At 42.6% G+C, this 16,707-nt stretch overlaps 6 protein-coding genes across 6 annotated transcripts; 4 read left to right on the top strand and 2 right to left on the bottom strand.

Annotated features, from left to right (window-relative positions):
- Window positions 1–881: 881 nt before the first annotated feature.
- On the top strand, window positions 882–2,530 carry BDR25DRAFT_318698 (S-adenosylmethionine decarboxylase; the record flags this gene model as incomplete). Its single annotated transcript, XM_033691763.1, has 2 exons — window positions 882–1,002; window positions 1,053–2,530. The coding sequence occupies 2 exons, from the start codon at window positions 882–884 to the stop codon at window positions 2,528–2,530; spliced, it is 1,599 nt and encodes a 532-aa protein (XP_033542084.1).
- Window positions 2,531–3,078: 548 nt separating this feature from the next.
- BDR25DRAFT_360880 (uncharacterized protein) lies at window positions 3,079–4,338 on the top strand (the record flags this gene model as incomplete). Its single annotated transcript, XM_033696319.1, has 11 exons — window positions 3,079–3,119; window positions 3,145–3,165; window positions 3,206–3,236; window positions 3,277–3,335; window positions 3,370–3,508; window positions 3,580–3,654; window positions 3,718–3,853; window positions 3,903–3,942; window positions 3,974–3,990; window positions 4,059–4,254; window positions 4,287–4,338. 11 exons carry the CDS (start codon window positions 3,079–3,081, stop codon window positions 4,336–4,338), a joined length of 807 nt encoding a protein of 268 aa, XP_033542083.1.
- A 38-nt stretch (window positions 4,339–4,376) lies between these two features.
- On the bottom strand, window positions 4,377–5,732 carry BDR25DRAFT_360879 (uncharacterized protein; the record flags this gene model as incomplete). Its single annotated transcript, XM_033696318.1, has 9 exons — window positions 4,377–4,582; window positions 4,631–4,822; window positions 4,855–4,888; window positions 4,986–5,121; window positions 5,180–5,194; window positions 5,218–5,257; window positions 5,299–5,450; window positions 5,534–5,636; window positions 5,684–5,732. The coding sequence occupies 9 exons, from the start codon at window positions 5,730–5,732 to the stop codon at window positions 4,377–4,379; spliced, it is 927 nt and encodes a 308-aa protein (XP_033542082.1).
- BDR25DRAFT_396402 (fumarylacetoacetate hydrolase FahA) lies at window positions 5,677–7,214 on the top strand (the record flags this gene model as incomplete). Its single annotated transcript, XM_033698431.1, has 3 exons — window positions 5,677–6,970; window positions 7,000–7,018; window positions 7,089–7,214. Exons 1-3 carry the CDS (start codon window positions 5,754–5,756, stop codon window positions 7,212–7,214), a joined length of 1,362 nt encoding a protein of 453 aa, XP_033542081.1. The 5' UTR covers window positions 5,677–5,753.
- A 43-nt stretch (window positions 7,215–7,257) lies between these two features.
- Window positions 7,258–9,622, bottom strand: BDR25DRAFT_360877 (uncharacterized protein; the record flags this gene model as incomplete). The annotated part of the gene is made up of 20 exons (XM_033696317.1): window positions 7,258–7,279; window positions 7,328–7,351; window positions 7,400–7,423; window positions 7,472–7,571; window positions 7,615–7,637; window positions 7,681–7,739; window positions 7,785–7,819; window positions 7,884–8,061; window positions 8,120–8,197; window positions 8,277–8,331; window positions 8,361–8,421; window positions 8,456–8,495; window positions 8,603–8,627; window positions 8,655–8,941; window positions 9,018–9,041; window positions 9,114–9,326; window positions 9,358–9,378; window positions 9,426–9,482; window positions 9,532–9,550; window positions 9,603–9,622. The coding sequence occupies 20 exons, from the start codon at window positions 9,620–9,622 to the stop codon at window positions 7,258–7,260; spliced, it is 1,365 nt and encodes a 454-aa protein (XP_033542080.1).
- A 38-nt stretch (window positions 9,623–9,660) lies between these two features.
- On the top strand, window positions 9,661–11,154 carry BDR25DRAFT_360876 (uncharacterized protein; the record flags this gene model as incomplete). The annotated part of the gene is made up of 10 exons (XM_033696316.1): window positions 9,661–9,747; window positions 9,795–9,822; window positions 9,874–9,895; window positions 9,956–10,041; window positions 10,078–10,124; window positions 10,183–10,271; window positions 10,298–10,546; window positions 10,599–10,658; window positions 10,687–10,955; window positions 11,012–11,154. The coding sequence occupies 10 exons, from the start codon at window positions 9,661–9,663 to the stop codon at window positions 11,152–11,154; spliced, it is 1,080 nt and encodes a 359-aa protein (XP_033542079.1).
- Window positions 11,155–16,707: the final 5,553 nt, after the last annotated feature.

Genomic DNA, 16,707 nt, shown 5'->3' with positions numbered 1-16,707 from the left:
CTCCTCCGCCCGTCAGAGGCCTGCCCGCGCAGCGTTCTGTGCAGCCCGCAGCCCTCAGCTCACCGCACACAGATCTTGAAAAGGCCTCAGCAGCCATTGCCGCCTGCCCCAGACGTTGCTCCCAAATACAACGCAGAATCCACCAAGCTGGCACAACTACTGTCCAACTTCACCCATCCTGCATAGGCTTTGATAGCCCGCAGCCCACCGTCCGCCCGCCTTAGCCGTCTTTCCATGCGTCGCGAGGACCTGGTACGAATCCTATCCAAGCCTGCGAAGTGAGCCGCCTGTTCCTTCCCGTTCGTTCTTGTTCCTTCCTGTTCCTCCCTGTCCCTTCCTGTCCCTTCCCGTTCCTTCTTGTTCCTTCCTGTACTCTTAGTCTCTCCTCCTTTCTTTGCCATGTGCACCCCAGCGTCCCAGACCTGTCCTCTCTACCCCGCCGCTGACCCCAGCCAGGCCCAGATAACACCCCCTACGCTCCACTCTCACCCCCACCCCTTGTACTCCCATACAAGCAGATCTCCTCGTCTGCTGGACCCGATACTTTCCCAGGGTATCGGAATCTAGTCGCTCGAGGACGCGAGTAACTGACACCATTTCTCGGCGAAAAGCCTCGTTTATTCCCCTCTCTGCCCGACCTCCCTAACGCCCTTCACGGACGTTGCCCATACCCCTTCGCCCCTGCAGCTGGCAAACGCCAGCCCTCAAGCTCCTCGCCACCCGTGGGCCTTCTCCTTCAGACGGACACCGCATTGTTCGTCTGGGTGGCAGATTGTGCTTCACCGCCTCACAGCCACACACAACTCCTGATTTGCCAATCCCCCGAACCAATCGTCAAGTCTAGTTAATTGCTGGGTGCTTGCGCGTCAAGACATCAAGAGATGAGCATTACTGAGATCCCCAAGCATTACACAGCGTCCCCATCATCTCATGTTGGAACCCCGCATTTGACTATCAATAAGGAGGCTACAATCGATCTCGATTCCAGCAATGCCTTTGAAGGTGCGTTAAAAAAAAATACAGCTTTCTTAGAAGTACCTGACATTTTGCAGGACCCGAGAAGCTCCTAGAAGTATGGTTCAGTGCCTCAGCCACTGACCTTCCGGGGAAGGCGGGTCCGTACGGTCTCAAAGCCGTGTCCGCTGAGACTTGGAAGGAAATGTTGGACCTCGTTAATTGTAAAGTTTTGTCTACCATTGAGTCCGAGCATGTCGATGCCTATCTACTGTCTGAATCCAGCATGTTCGTCTTCCCCCACAAAGTCGTTCTCAAGACTTGTGGCACCACGACTCTGCTTTGGGGCCTCCCACGCTTGTTGGAGATTGCTGCTCTTAACGCGGGGTTTCCCCATGTAGTTGCTCAGCCTACTCGCGGCATTGCCGCTGCAGCTACCCCGTATCGCGTCTTCTACAGCAGGAAAAATTTCATCTTCCCTGATCAGCAGCGTGGACCCCACCGTAGCTGGCGTGATGAAGTCCGCTACCTTGACCAGCGGTTTCAGGGTGGCAGCGCCTACATGATTGGCAAGATGAACGGAGAGCACTGGTACCTGTACATCACTGGCCCGGACATGCGTATGACTCCCCCTCCCAGCCCGGACAGAGAGTTTCTTGATATCCCGGAGACTGAAACCAAATTTATGAGCCATCCTCAGCGATTACTCCCCGAGCAATCGACAGATGAGGATGAAGATGAGACTTTAGAAATCCTTATGACTGACCTCGATGAGAAGAATGCCCGTCAATTCTATCTCGAGGACGCGAGTGCGGTCGCGGAAGGTCGGTTTTTCCAAAAGGCTCATCTGGCTCGCAAGAATGCTATCAATCAACTCGGTTCCATCCCCGAGGAGAAGTGTGAAAGCCTTGGAGGCTCCACTGTCCTCAACAACCATACCCACTCTGAATCCAGTTTCGATGTCTTCGAGCAGACCTCATCTGATCACTCCGGCTTCAGCTCTGATGACGACGACCTCACTTTTCCAGAGGAATTGACTACCGAAGGTCATTCTCTTGGCAGGGTTGTCTCGGAGACTTGCGGCCTGGCTGATGTCTATCCCACCTCCAAGTACCCCGATGCTCGTGTCGATGCCTACCTCTTCACCCCATGCGGCTTCTCCGCCAATGGCGTCGTCCCCGCTCCTGGTGGCGCCCCCAACGGCTCCAAGAAAGGTTCCGATGCAACGCACTACTTTACCGTCCACGTCACCCCGGAGCCACAATGCTCCTACGCCTCCTTCGAAACCAACGTCCCCGCCCGGCAAACTGGTCGCGAGACTGCCGAGGTCGTCGAGCATGTCGTCACTATTTTCAAACCTGGTCGCTTCAGCGTGACGATATTTGAAGCTAAACCCACTGGCGAAGAAGGCTTTGGCATGGCGGTCAAGAAGAGCGCCAGGATGGAGAGTATTGAGGGGTATAAGAGGGTCGATCGCATTGTGCATGATTTGGATGGGTATGATCTCGTTTTTAGGTACTATGAGCGGGATGATTGGAAGGGTGGAAAGCCGAGGTTGGGAGAGGTGAGGTATTAGAATTTGGTGAGAGGTGGCTAGTTTGGGGATGGTTGGGAAAGGAGGGGTTGGAGGATTGGAGGGTTGATTGGCAGATTGTGAATCGAGTTTGGCCATGGGTTTCAGGTCTGTTTAATTGGGTTGTTTTCTGCGAACCATCATCACGCACTCCTTTGACATGGCTTTCGGGGCGGTGAGGCAGACTGAGTAATGGGTGACTTGATGGCTTGTCGTAGTCCTGTTCATCATCTTTTAAAATGCTACTTGCGTATCCCCTTTTACCCCATGCCTCCCATGCCTTAGTTTCTGACCTGGCAGCCATTTGTTTCTTGACACTCTTATCTGCCTCTCTCTTCCTCCCTTATTTCCCACTTCCCCCTTTCCCTTCTTTCCCTCTTTTACCCCTCCACCCCCTGGGATTCAAACGGCCCAAAACACTCTCATCTCGATCAATATTGGAATCCCATAAATCCAAAGGCCACTGAATATTCCTTGCTCAAAGAATCCAATTGGGCTACTCTCTGCTCAGAACCTTGACTTCCCTCGAAGCTTTTTGGATAACACCTTTTATGCTTGTGCTTTTGTTTGTGTTCGTGCCTGGGATTGGGCGGTGGTGGGTGTGGGGTGTGCCGGAGAGGAGTAGTTGAGAGAGTGCAGTTCGGGAATAGTTTTTTTTTCATTTCAGGGGGGCGTGAGTCCCTCCTTCAACAGCGCCGACAACCTCATCGTACCCTCCAGCCTAAGCATCTCGCAATTCCCACCCATAGTCGCCGTATCTACTTCCGCCACTCCGACCTATCTCCTGCATCCTCCTCCTCGCAATATGGTAGCCCTTTTTAAGCGCTTTCGCGGGGCCTGAGGAGGTGGGGTGCCATTCGGGAGCGGGAAGAGGGCCTCGAGGCTGGCATGAGAGAGGAATTTGATCTGTATGCATTGTGGAGGGATATTAGTGGGCTTGGAGGAAGTCCGGGCTCTGGAGGCGGTGGGTTTGCTAGTAGGGTTGATAGTTGAGAGCTGGTAGTTTTTTTCTATTTTAGATTTAATGTTCGCTGGGTATGATACACTATCAGATCGTTAGGAAAGATATTGGAAGACGACTAAAAGATAATATGATTGAAATTAGACTAGACCTTACACGTTCAAGCGTTTGAGTGCGTAAGAAATGCAGTCTAAAATTCTAGTTCAGGTGTTGGGAACAAGACCCTTAGTCAAAACAATACATGCGAATCTCGAACTCAAACTCTGGGTCGGGATCGGGTCTGCATTGGAGGAGGAGCAGCTGGGAGTGGACTGGGAAGGGGGATGCTCCCGACATCTTGGTAATGATAAGGGAGGCACCGCCAAGTACAGGGTAGTAGTTAGAAGAACGAAAGGGAATTCGAATCCTCCAAAGATGGAGAATTTTCTGAGAAGTCTACGCAGATCAGGTATAGGTGAGAAAGCAATTTGAATGGCAAAGTATAGCTTCTCGTTTCCAGATCGTTAATTCGGAACCACACCTGCACTTACACTTGCCCTACATCCTCATCCTTTAAAGATGTTTCATGAGGGCTCTCCCTCTCTATTCGGTATCCAATGTCCGCCGCTCCAACCGCAAACCAAGTAACACTTACAGAATACGACCTCATCACTCCGGCGAAGAAGAGACACAATTTAGCTCGAGTATCAAAACACACCAATTCACTTCAATATCAACACGAAACTCACGAAATCAAGATCACCGCCAGTGTCCCTCCTACAGGCCCGTGAATACACAGCTATGTTAGATTTCGAGAAGGGTGTATCTGAATGGTACTAAGAAGGGTTTTCCGGGTGTGGTGTTTACATGAGTGAGTTAATGCTGTGAGTTTAGTTCAGTTTTTAATGTTCAAATAGAACGAGGATAAGGGCTGGTTGTGGGAATAGAATGTTGCGTGGTTATGAAGGAAGTTGGTAGGGGGAAATAAGCTCGCAACTCTCTTGATATCTTGGTAATGTTGCAGATGTTATCATATATATACTTATGTTTGCGCTTAGTGATGATGCGATGCGACATCGTTGATATCGATGGAAGATCTGGCCCTTTACAGCTTCCTCATGGACCTCACATCATCGCCCATCCCCCTTCCCTCCTCTATCCACGCGTCCAGCACCTCAAACACAGGTATTCTTGAAAGCCTTTCCGCGATGTAATGGAGTCTAGGTAGTGTCTTCTATCTCCCTTTCTCAAACGAGATCCCCGCTTTGCCTGCCTTGAATATCTTCTCCACACCATGATCAGTGCATACGGCATGAAAACCCCTTGCTCAGCATCCGTGTCTCTCGTCTTGTTTTCTGGTAGCACGGTAGCGGGTACGTATTTTCACTATAGTTAGCCGTAGTCTGTGCCGGGCTACTCCTCTGTTACCGGATCTTTCGAAAGCGCGGAAGCATCATTTCATTCCCCCAGCTTAAAATCGCGAAAGTCCTCCCCAATCCACGAAACGCTTAATCTCACCCTTCCTCCTCCTCTTCTCTCGATATTCAACTCGCTATCATCTTCGGCATCCCCAGTTCTTCCCTCCCACCTACAAACGGATCGACCCCCCCTGTTTCGGATGTGGAGAAAAGCATGAACAAGCGGGATGTAGGTGCTTAGTTTTAAGATTCGTAGAAACTTTGAAGGTTAGCCTCGCCTACAGCCATCCGCACCGACACGCTTTCAATCTTTACAATGTCAGCAAATGAACGAGGAAAGTAATGGGTCAAGTCCGAGGGTCAGGTCTTTGGCTTAAAGGTGAATTGGACATTAACTTAAGCGCGATGAGCACTCCATTTCGAAAGTGGTAGTAGTGCGCGTTTTGCATCGCCAATATATGTCATTGGCATCCATTTGCTTGCAGTCATGGAGCAAGAGCGCGCCTTGGCCATAGATACATATTCCAAATAAGATGAACCCGAAGATTTTTCCAATTTTGAGACGCTATCAGCACCCGTAATTCGCGCCAATTCCGTGCGTTTGCCAGCCAATATATAGAGGAAATATAATGGAGTCTTTATACAGACTGGAATTCGATGACAATGGCAGGTGTGGCAAGGTCGACGAGGCTCGTCAGCCGGGGAACGAGGCATTCCGAAGCGGGGTACCGAACCCCGACGACTTTAAAAACTTCACGGCATGTGTGGGCGTATACACTAAAAACGCTGGAGAATGACCTAAAATCCCGTGCGCTAATCTCAAGTGCAGACGGAGACGTAGCACCATTCCCCCCTTCATCAAACCACTATGTCCACATACGCCTCTCACTTCGGGATTAACAACATTCCATACGGAATCGCCACTTCCAAGATCAGGCTTTCACGTCAATGCGTAACTCGAGTTGAAGATGAAGTAATCTTCCTAGGGGACTTGGCCGACAAAGGAGTCTTTAAGGGTATATCCGCGCCTTTAGCGAAATTTTTTGGTGAAAGGAACCTGAACGCTTTCGCCGCGCTGTCCAAGGAAATCCATTCCCAAGTCCGATCAGTGCTACAGAGAGTATATTCTCAGAAAGAGTATCAAGGGTGTTCCGAACCAATCAAAAATGTGACTCTTCATCTTCCAGTCCAAATCGGGGATTTTACAGACTTCTCAGCATCGAAAGATCACCTGCTAAATGCAAGTGAAGCAATCATAGGGAACCGGGCACTTCCTCCGGCCTTTTTCAAATACCCTGCAGTCTACGCTGGACGAAGTTCGAGCGTCCGGGTATCTGGTACACCAGTTACAAGACCTCATGGACAGTTCATCGAAGATTACACAGTACCTGAGAAACGAATCATCTTCGGGGCTTGCAGAGCTCTCGATTACGAACTGGAAGTCGGTGCTGTCATCGGCAGGCCAGTTCAGGCTGGGCAGATGCTCAAAGCAGCAGATGCTGACCAACATATTTTTGGCCTAGTACTAGTCAACGACTGGAGCGCACGGGACATTCAAGCTCTCGAGATGCGTCCACTCGGTCCATTCAACAGTAAGAACTTTGCGACCTCGATCTCACCCTGGATCATCACTTTAGAGGCGCTGGAGAAGTACAAAGTCCCTGCGCCACCGCGGATGGAGCCAGTGGCCGAGTTCATGGACGACAAAAACAGCAGCAATTACGCCATCAACCTCGAGGTAGAGATAGTGAGGGATAAAGCCCGCACTACGACATGTAAAGTGGGTTTCGATACGATGTACTGGACCTTCCGACATATGCTCGCGCATCACACGGTCGGTGGATGCGAGCTTCGAACTGGAGATCTCGTTGCTAGCGGCACCGTGTCTGGTCAAGGTGAAGATGAGCATGGATGCCTTTTAGAGCAAACCAAGAACGGGAAGAAACCTAAGACGTTAAGCAATGGGGGAGAGCTACGATACTTGCAAGATGGTGATAAAGTTCGATTTACAGGGGTTGTTGGTGCGCCATCTGACGGTATCGGCTTTGGTGAATGCGTTGGAATTGTTCAGCCCGCGAGGGAGTTGTAATGCAAACATTCCATTTTCCTCACAGGGTTCAAGAAGCTATTAGGGTGTACTAGAGCATTTGTTGGTGGAAGAGAAATGCTGATCGTGTCATGATGTTCAACAATTCATGGCAAGACGCAATTAAGTATTAACATCGATATTCCAACAGATTTCGTTTTCAGTTTTCTGAAGTTAAATGCGTGTGGCTCGGCTTCCCTTCACATATTTTCTATCTGTAGCCAGCGCGCCTTCACGACTTAGCTTGGGCGGTTATACCCATAATACGGACGCCAACTTTTCTCATTCACAAGACTAAACCCTCGTACCTTCAATTCCCCCGAGGGCATTAGGTAATCATTTAAATAGCAGGGCACCTAGCCACTCTCCCACACTCAGCGCTATCTCAGGGATTTTGGGAGGTTACCCAGCATAGGCTCTCTGTCCACGAGACTTTAGCCATTACAACCAGACTTTTGTTTCCTGAAGTGGCAGTTTAATTACCTCGCATTCTTAAATACAAGGTAGCAAGCTCAAAAGCTCCGTCTACAATTACTAGTGTTGGAATGGACCCCATCCCAGTGCATATTCTGAACTCTTCATCTTCGCCATCGACCCATTCTCACCGCAATCGTCCACAAGCATGGCTTACAACCTAGAGTACTTCCAATAGCATTACGATGTCGACTCCGTCCGAACCCCAAAGGATTACGGGTGTTAGGAGGAGTACGGTAGATGGAATTTTGATATGAACGACTTGAGAATAATTGCGAGAGATGGTTGGAATAACTGTGGTGTGGAACGTGTGCTTTTATATAATGAAATCTCTAAAACGTGCGGCTGGAAGAGTTTACCAGGGATAAAGACAACTGGAGTAGTGTAAGATTGTTAGGATGAGTATAACTACTTAGTCTTTCCCGAAGGTCAGAGGACTTTCCCATGCTTCTCTTATCAAAATTTCAGTCTCGACTTCGGATGTACCTTCTGACCCTTCCGCAAGATATGCGCTCGTGCGGTCTTGGCCATCGCCGAGTTTGCGGCACCCCTCGACTACTTCCTTCTCTCCATGAAGGTACATCGCTCCCACCCCTTGCAGAGCTATTTCTTCAACCTAGCCATGGTAGCCCTAATTAGGACTTGGCAGTAAGAAGAGCTGCTGTACTGATTACACTTAAACGTTGAAGGCAGTTCTTTGTCAGCCGCAGGAGACGGCCTTCACTTAATTTGTACCCCGGTCTTCTGACTACCTGGGTCATAAACTCGGTGCAAAAGCCTATAACACTTTGAAGAAGTGTGATCAATCCTCAGCTAAATATGTGAGCTCACCAGCCTCTTCCGCGGCAATTGGTCACCCCTCTGGAGAAGATGTGTCTCCAAAACCCTCACTCCACACGTCTATTCTTTGGTTACCTTGCATGGGCACGAACTAATATCGCACGGTTAGAGCTGATAGATGATAGAGGGCATGGAGCTGCGAGTCGTCAATCAGGTGGTGAGAACCAAACTAGGTGAATTGAGCGAAGGTGTAAGGCCTGGTCTCAGGAGCTTGAGGGGGCTCCGAGCCAACTATATAGTGAAGGACCAAAAAGACGCTAGTACTAAGAGAGCGACTACTGCTGCGCTGACTCATATTAAGGTAAAACACTAGTTACGTCATGTGACGTAGTTTCACTTGCTCTAATTGTCACGTGCGACAACCAACACACTGGGGTGGCTTCAAATGCTGCAACTGTGGGGCATACGCTGCTGAGAATGCGGACACTGACTGTCTCGTTGACGATGAAGAGGATATTGGGGAGGATACGATTCATTCGAATACGCTGTCTCAGAGTGAATATTGGAAGGCTTATCTGAAACTTTGGAGATAGCTGGATTGTTGCGAAGGCCACGTCGAAGATGGGGGAAACGGACTTCCAGGTCGTGTAATGGTTCTCGGTTCTTCTTTGGAGGTACCATGGCCCACGATAAAATTCACTGAGCTTTTCAAATTCCTAGTGGCCCACGTATCGAGTTCAGGCGTAAATTATGGTACGCTACAGCTACTATAAAGGGCTTTGTACAACTTACCTCAACCTGAAACTCAATTCCTCGCTCTTATAACTCAATCTCTCATCCTTTGCGCCTGTACTTACAAACCACTGAACTCAAATACTAGGCATAAACCTTTATCCTCTGCTTCTGAAAAAAATCAAAATGAGCAGCCACGACGATTCCTACGACTACGGCGACTATAACGAGAACAATAGTTACTGGTACTACGACAGAAGGGGAGGGATGTATAATCCGTGCAGTACGGTTCCTCACCGAGATGACTGGACTTGCTGTCATTGTAGTTACGAAAATGGCGATAGCGAGGACATACCGGAAGACCTTGGACTGGGCGCACACCTCTGTGAGTCTTGCGGACATCGACAATGCATTGGATGTCCTATTATTGGCTTAGACGGAGAAGACGGTCAGCAGTATGGAGAGAACGATTACTATGGTGGTTATTGGCGTAGCTGAGCGGCGTATCTGCTGTGAACAAGTTCGCTAGGTGGAGCCTAGCCTTTGTAGCTTGCGCTTCCTAAGTAAGTGAGACTTGTTTATGTACCTCAAAACTGTGATACAAAGTCAACCTCTATAACTTCAGAGAATTTGCTACTTCACCACTCTTGGTAACAGAAGCTCATTCCCTTAGAATTTATTGAGTGCTGCTAATGCAGACGTGATGACGGAAAGGAAGAGCTTCTTTTATGCTCATGGTAAGTACATGGAACTTGAGAATTGTTTTGGTAAATTGGGGTGGCGAGGGCCAGTAGGATTTGCTAGGGTACTAAAAGATGTCATGTTGTGAAGTCGTAGACTACTTTGCGTAAACGGTTGACATATCGTATATTAAGGAAATTAATAATATATTAATTTTCGACTTCACGGATGTGAGTGCATGTATCTTTGATTATTGAGTACTTTTAAATTAAAATGTATCGCACTAATTCTCGCGAGATTTGGGGGACTTGGATTAGAGGTGTTTACTCCCTTCACTCATTAGTGATTTCCTTTCGAAAATATAAGATGGGTGGAGAGTCCTTGGGTTTTAGTTCACGTTTGGGTCCATTCATTTCCGTACACCTTGGCCACTAACTAGTGAAGGTTTGTGGAAAGCGCGCACAAACAGTCATACAATTAAGAATTGTCGGTAGAAATTGAAAGCAGGGGTAACACACCTAGGCATTCAAGATCGCACTTCTAGAGATTATCTCGAACACTTACCGAATGTTTCACTCATAGGAATTCTCGTAGCGGGCCTCTTCACGCTCTCCCGATCCCACTTCAAGCCCTGTTAAGACCTGTCACCCTCTTACTAGCAAACAATCAAACCCTGCATTCAACCATAATTCCACTATACAACCCTCAAGATCCAACCTACAATCCCAATATAGTTGTCCGATGCTAAATCCAGTAGGAAGAGATGCCTCAAACGAATTGATACTACTTCACTGGCGCTGCCTGTACGCCCACCGTATTCACACTAACGACTTCACATCCACCACTTGCAGACGGCTGGAAACCGCCAGCAGCAAAAGGGTGTACAACACGCAAGCTTGGTACAATAGGTGAAGTATACCTGTGCGGAAGTTAGCATGCAAACATCCGACTCGCCAACAGCAAATGCGGAAAACGTTCCCACAGCACCAACCTTCTTGTCCAAGCTAAGTGGATGGTGGAGTGATACTTGGCTAGTAACTGCTAGTAGGTCTGTTGGCTCTAAGGCTACTTGGCGCGAAATTTACATATTTGACATTGTAAATGAGGCTCCGGGTGCCCAAACATGGAGACAACTGTTATCACTCAGTGTCTACAGAGACGATGTGTGCCGAATATTTGCGATAGCGATAGGCTGTGTAATTGCGATCTTACCTCTACTTCTAGACGCATGTTTGATCCATATTAAACTTGGGGATGGACTGAAAGGTGAATCTTACTACCTGAGATACATGCCACCCTTGGCGGCTCCTAGCTTTCGTACGTGGCAACTTAATACTCAAGTTCTTTCGAAATCAACATCGATAGACCATAAGAGGTAGTGGAGGTAGGATTATTGAAGGTATGTGCCATTCTATGCTTTCCCGAGATTGAAATCGTCGGAGCAAAGGAAAGAAATGGTCACGGGTTCGGTCTCCTGATCCATCCTGCATATGAGGGAATTATGAACAATACATGACGAGAGGAATAAAATGGCCTACCACTCTCCTAAGTTCCAGTAGCAATTATATAGGACTTCTCGCACTGCCATAACCGTTTCGTATATCGTTTCCTGTCACAACTGGCTCGTTAAGCTAGCTGTAAGCCGAAAAAGCGCCACCAATATCAATTGGGAAGACAGCTGATAACTTGAACAACCTAGGCACCTACTCATTCGGTGACCCCTGTTATGTCAAACCCAAAACAAGTCTCAAAGGCTCCAGCGCATACAAAGCTTCCGGATGCGCCTTGGGTCTGTCACAATTGTTCCAAGTTCAACGTGGTATTACCCGGCGCGAGAGCTGCGAGGTGTAAATGCCTCCACCAGTGGTGCGACGAATGCGAGAAGAGCGACACGGGAGTGTTTGAGAAGCCAATCTTCATGGCTCAGGGTTTACCGTGATGGCTAGGAGGATCAGAAAGGAAAGGTGGAAGAAGCGTTTGCATCTTTCTCAAGCTGAGAATCAAAATTATTTTTTTTGCGGGCCATTTTCCCGCTTTTTTTATCCGGTGATTCAGCTTAGATGTGCTAGGATACTTAGGTGTGTCAGGAGTTGGATATTCAACCTTGAGCAGTTTAAAATGAAAGCGACATGATGAACTCGTCTAATGATATTGTACACCCAGCTCAAATTTTAGGCTTCGTGTTGAGCAAGTTTATAAGTTAGAATTCAGGCTTTCTACGTCCTACCTCGGGAAAATATATGATCACATGACTATGACATTCACCCTAACAATCGTAGTAACGGCTTCACAGCCACAAAGTCTCGCTTAACGCCTCGCTTTGGCATAATGCCTCTAGCAATGTCATGGATAACACTCTCTTCCGCCAATCATGAGCCCATCGTTGAATATGATGCGATGGTTACAACAGCTGCCATTGCAGTGCCTAAAATCGTTACTTGCTAAGGAGCATATAAGAAATAGTCTCACCTAGTCACTCAAGCGAGTTCAATCAGAACCTTTCAATCGCAAAGAGAGTCCGACAAGAAGTTCGAGGAAACCAAGCCTCCAATCCAATCATACAAACTATCTCAATGTATTTCAGCTTGCAGAATGTTGAGACCAGAAGTCACTATAAAGTTCAGACACACTCCTTTTCCGAGGTTTTGTTGGTCCGTTATTAAAGAACTTGCCATCACCTGCTGTCTGAATTTGGGGTCAGTTCATGCGAGAGGACCGCGTTCAAAAGAAGCCACCAACAGCTTATGCCCAGGGCGTCCAACGGGCCGCACTACGGTCTGTACAAAGTGAACCGTAACGGTCACGTGTTCAGTACGAACGTACCGAGTTCGTGAGCCGTACCGTACGTTTAATGATGCCCCAGGTACAGTACATAGTACAGATCATATTACCCTTTTAGGAAACTTGTATAAGGATTCTAGAGGAGTAGAAGGGCTCTAGCAAGTAGGAGGCTTATAAGAAGCGTTTAGAGGGACTTTTAAAGCTCTAATTAGCTACAAGTTTTAATTTATCTATTTACAGTCTATTATCTTAAAAATGCCTATTAACGTACTTTACAGGCGAGTTGCTTACACACCTAAGTTACTTACTTTTACTAAGACCCTACTAAACTACCTTTTCTACACTAATGCATTCCCCACAACACTACTTAAATGTGCTAAAAGAATGTTAGATACAGCTTATACTTTAAGCTTTTAAATAAAACATAAAACTTTTAAAAAAATGTGCTATAGCTATATACAAAGTCTTATAAAAAATAATAAATAACTATAGCTGTCTGTACGCAGCAGCAGCGTCGCGGCCTGGATACGAGCGATCGCGCACGAGCAGGATCACGTATCTATGTCACATGATGCTTGTGCGCGAACCTCTGTGCGCGAACATCTAGATATCCCCCTTTTCCTCTGTACAGAGGAAAGACAAGAGTAATAGAACTAGAAATATATTACCCTTGCTTTACTTACTTTGTACGCTGTGCACACTGTACACTACTCTTACTTTTGCTACTTAAGTGCTTATACTATAAGCAGCTAGCTATTAGAGCCTATTTAACACTAATTAGTAGTTAATTTAATTAACTATAAATTAGTAAAAGTAATAATAAAGTACTTATACTTTATAAAGTACTTTATTTTATTACCTATCTTTTAAAAAGAGTAATAGTAGAGTACTTACACTTTATAAAGTACTTTATTTAGTTACTTATTTTTTAAAATAGTAGATTAATTTTTTATATTATATAGTAAGCTTTACTACTGTATAAAGTAAAAAGAAGATAGTATAAAACACATACTAAAGCTACTAAAGCTGCATAACTTAGTAGCTAGATAATAGCACATTAATCCTTTACATTATATAGCAAGCTCTGCTACTATATAAAGTAAAAAGAAGATAGTATAAGGCGCACACTAAAGCTATTAAAGCTGCACAACTTAGCAGCTAGATAATAGCAGTACTTATGTAATTTACTAAAAAAATAATTAACTATACTATTATAATAAAATTTTATTAGTAACTAACAACTTTATGTAATAATAAAAAAAATAAAAAATAATTCTTATTATATAAATAACTTATAAAGGACATAAGGATATTAAAGGTAACACTACAGAATAAGACTAGCCTAAAGTACTAAAATAATAAAATTAACATGTTAGAAGCTTTAACAAGCCTATAAACTTAATTATATATAAGTTATATAATTACTAATTTACATATAATAACTTAAAAAAGCGCTACTTTTTTAAGTATGTACATAAAAAATTTTAAAAAATAGACACTATAAGACTTCTTAGCACTTAGCTATGTGTTTAAAAAGAAGCTTATATAAGTGCTAAAAGATAAAAGAATTACACTATAGCTAGGCACTAAAGGTACCTAAGCCTAGAAGCTGTATAATATAGCATAAAAGAAAGTAATTATACTAAAAAAGCTTTATACATAACCTTTATTACTATATAAAGCTCTACATAGAAGTAGACTAAACATAATGCTACTATTAACACTAAACATACTAGCATTACCTGCTCTTACACCTTAGCTAGCACTACACTAATTACTGTACAAACAATACATGCTACTCTACCTAACGCCTGCTCCACACCCTTAATTGTACACACTACTGCCTGCAGTAGTGTATGCACTACTAATACCACCTGCATAATCTATACTACATTATAGCCTATACAAACTTCTACTCTAGAAAGAAACTACTAAAGAAAAACTTTTAGCAGATAAAATTATATAATTTTAAAAAGTATAAAAAAAAAATAATAACTATATAAGTTAACTATATAACATTTTTATAAATAAAATAAAGATCTTTATTAATTTATATTAATAGCTAGATATCTAGAAAACTTAGTATATAAACATCTTTTTAAATATTCTAAAAGGTTAGGTAAATATGTACTATATGCACAACATAGGCTCTAGATATAACTAGAAGTATTTATATAACACCTTAAGTAGTTACTTTAACACTAATGTAAACTATAGCTAGTACTAGATAGACTAGATAATAATAACTTTTATATAATGCTAATAAAAAAACTTTAATAAAAGTTTATATAAAGCTTTTAAAATAATAATTAATAAGCTTATACTTATATAAAGAGCACTAAAAATAAAATTCTAAAAAAATGTTTTACTACACACTACTATTATATAAGCTTATTAAGGATAACTAGAACTAGAATATGCTATGTTTACTATTAAGCTTTTATATAAAGCCTTATTTAGTAACTTATAGGCATTACTCTAAGTTACTATAGACTAAAGGGTAAACTAATACCTCTAAAAACTACTTAATATATACTACACAAACTACTAATATAACTCTGCATAATAAAAGTTTACATAATAAAAAGAAAGCTTCTCTTTATATAAAAAAAAATAACATAAAAGATTTTTATTTAAGTTTAGGCTATAATTTAAAAATAACTACATATAGATAAAGAAGTGCTTTGTCTACTATAAAAAGAGATATTAGTTATTAAACTACTCTTATAATAACTATACATAAGCAAAGAACTAGTACATTACCTTATATAAAGATTTTTATAATAAAACTTTATTATATAAAGCTATTACTTTATATATCTAAAACTTTAAAAGTTACTTTAAAAAAAAGTATAATTTACATAATATAAAAAAAATAAAATAAAAGAGTAAAAATGCTAAAAAAGCTATTAACTACTTTACTTTTACTACTTATTTATACTATGTAATAAGAGAGGACATTTATAGCATTAAACCTAAAAAATATGCTAAGCAGTTTATTCTTAATAACTAATACTATATAGTATACTAAAGCAAACTATAAAATATAGGTGTAGTAAAAATTTTTACTATTAGTAAGTTTTAACTTAAGGCGTATATATAAAAAAACCTATATATAGAAATTAATTAGACACTTAGCTAAATAGATATTAGCTTTAAAGGCTAGACACTAAAGAGATTAATTAGTACTATATAAATTTAAAACTTAATTAGTCTAGTTACATACTACATTTTAAAGACTTTAACACTATTTTTACTATTACTAGCAAATGCTAACTAACTTAGGGCATACTTTAATAATATTTTAAATGTTATTATATATAAAAACAAAACTACTATACTTATTATATAAAAATAAAGACACTTTTTTTTAATATTAGTAAAAAAGAATTTATGTCTTTTTTTACTAAATTAGAACTCTACTGCCTCTACTGCTAATTTAGACACCCCTGCATAGAGAGACTTTAGAAGATGCTAACTAGCGCTAGCTACAACATTAATGCTGCAGTGCTAGAAGAGATTAAGAAGTTCTACTACCTCTGCTAATTATATAACTAGGCCTTATAAAAATTTAAGTTTATAATTAAAAATAACACTTACTTTAACTATAAAGTTATTATTAATGTTATATAAATTAATAATAAGAATGTTTTACATGTTATTAATGTAAACATATTATTTTAGGCTGCTACATTTCTAAAATCTATGTCTACACAAGATACCTAAAATGCACTATGCAAATGCTAGATTAACACCTATTAAGAACCTTTAGACTATATTATGTATAACCCTAGTATAAACTTTGCTTTAAAGGATTTTTAAGCTTATACAAAGATTATAGGAGCTACATGTAGGCAGATGCCTGTAAAAGCACATTAGGCAGTTAGAAAGGTTAAGCGCATGCATATACTTTTTTAATAAGTGTTTAACATTCTAAAGACTAAGCTAGGTAACTGTATAGATAATAAGGCTATTCTATAGATAGTAGTTAAGGCTCTAAACAACACAGCTAGCCTGCATAGTCTAGTACCTATACTGCTAGTCTTTAGAGCATACCTAAGAATTAACCTAGACTTTTTACTATTACTAGACATTATTACATAAGCAAGCGCTGTATAAAAAGTAATAAAGATACTTTAAAAAAACTATGTAAAAGTAAACATTAATTATATAATTAATACTTATAATAGCTTTATAACACATAAAGTTTTTAACCTCCCCCTTAGCTTAAAGATTATAGCATAGAGAGAGAAAAAAGGCTAGACTAGCCTATATAAGATTAAAAGTA

The sequence above is a fragment of the Lindgomyces ingoldianus genome, assembly GCF_010093535.1.
Source record: "Lindgomyces ingoldianus strain ATCC 200398 unplaced genomic scaffold BDR25scaffold_40, whole genome shotgun sequence".
Classification (NCBI taxonomy): domain Eukaryota; kingdom Fungi; phylum Ascomycota; class Dothideomycetes; order Pleosporales; family Lindgomycetaceae; genus Lindgomyces; species Lindgomyces ingoldianus.
The sequence above is the reverse complement of the archived record's forward strand: the minus strand, read 5'-3'. Positions and strand labels throughout refer to the sequence as shown.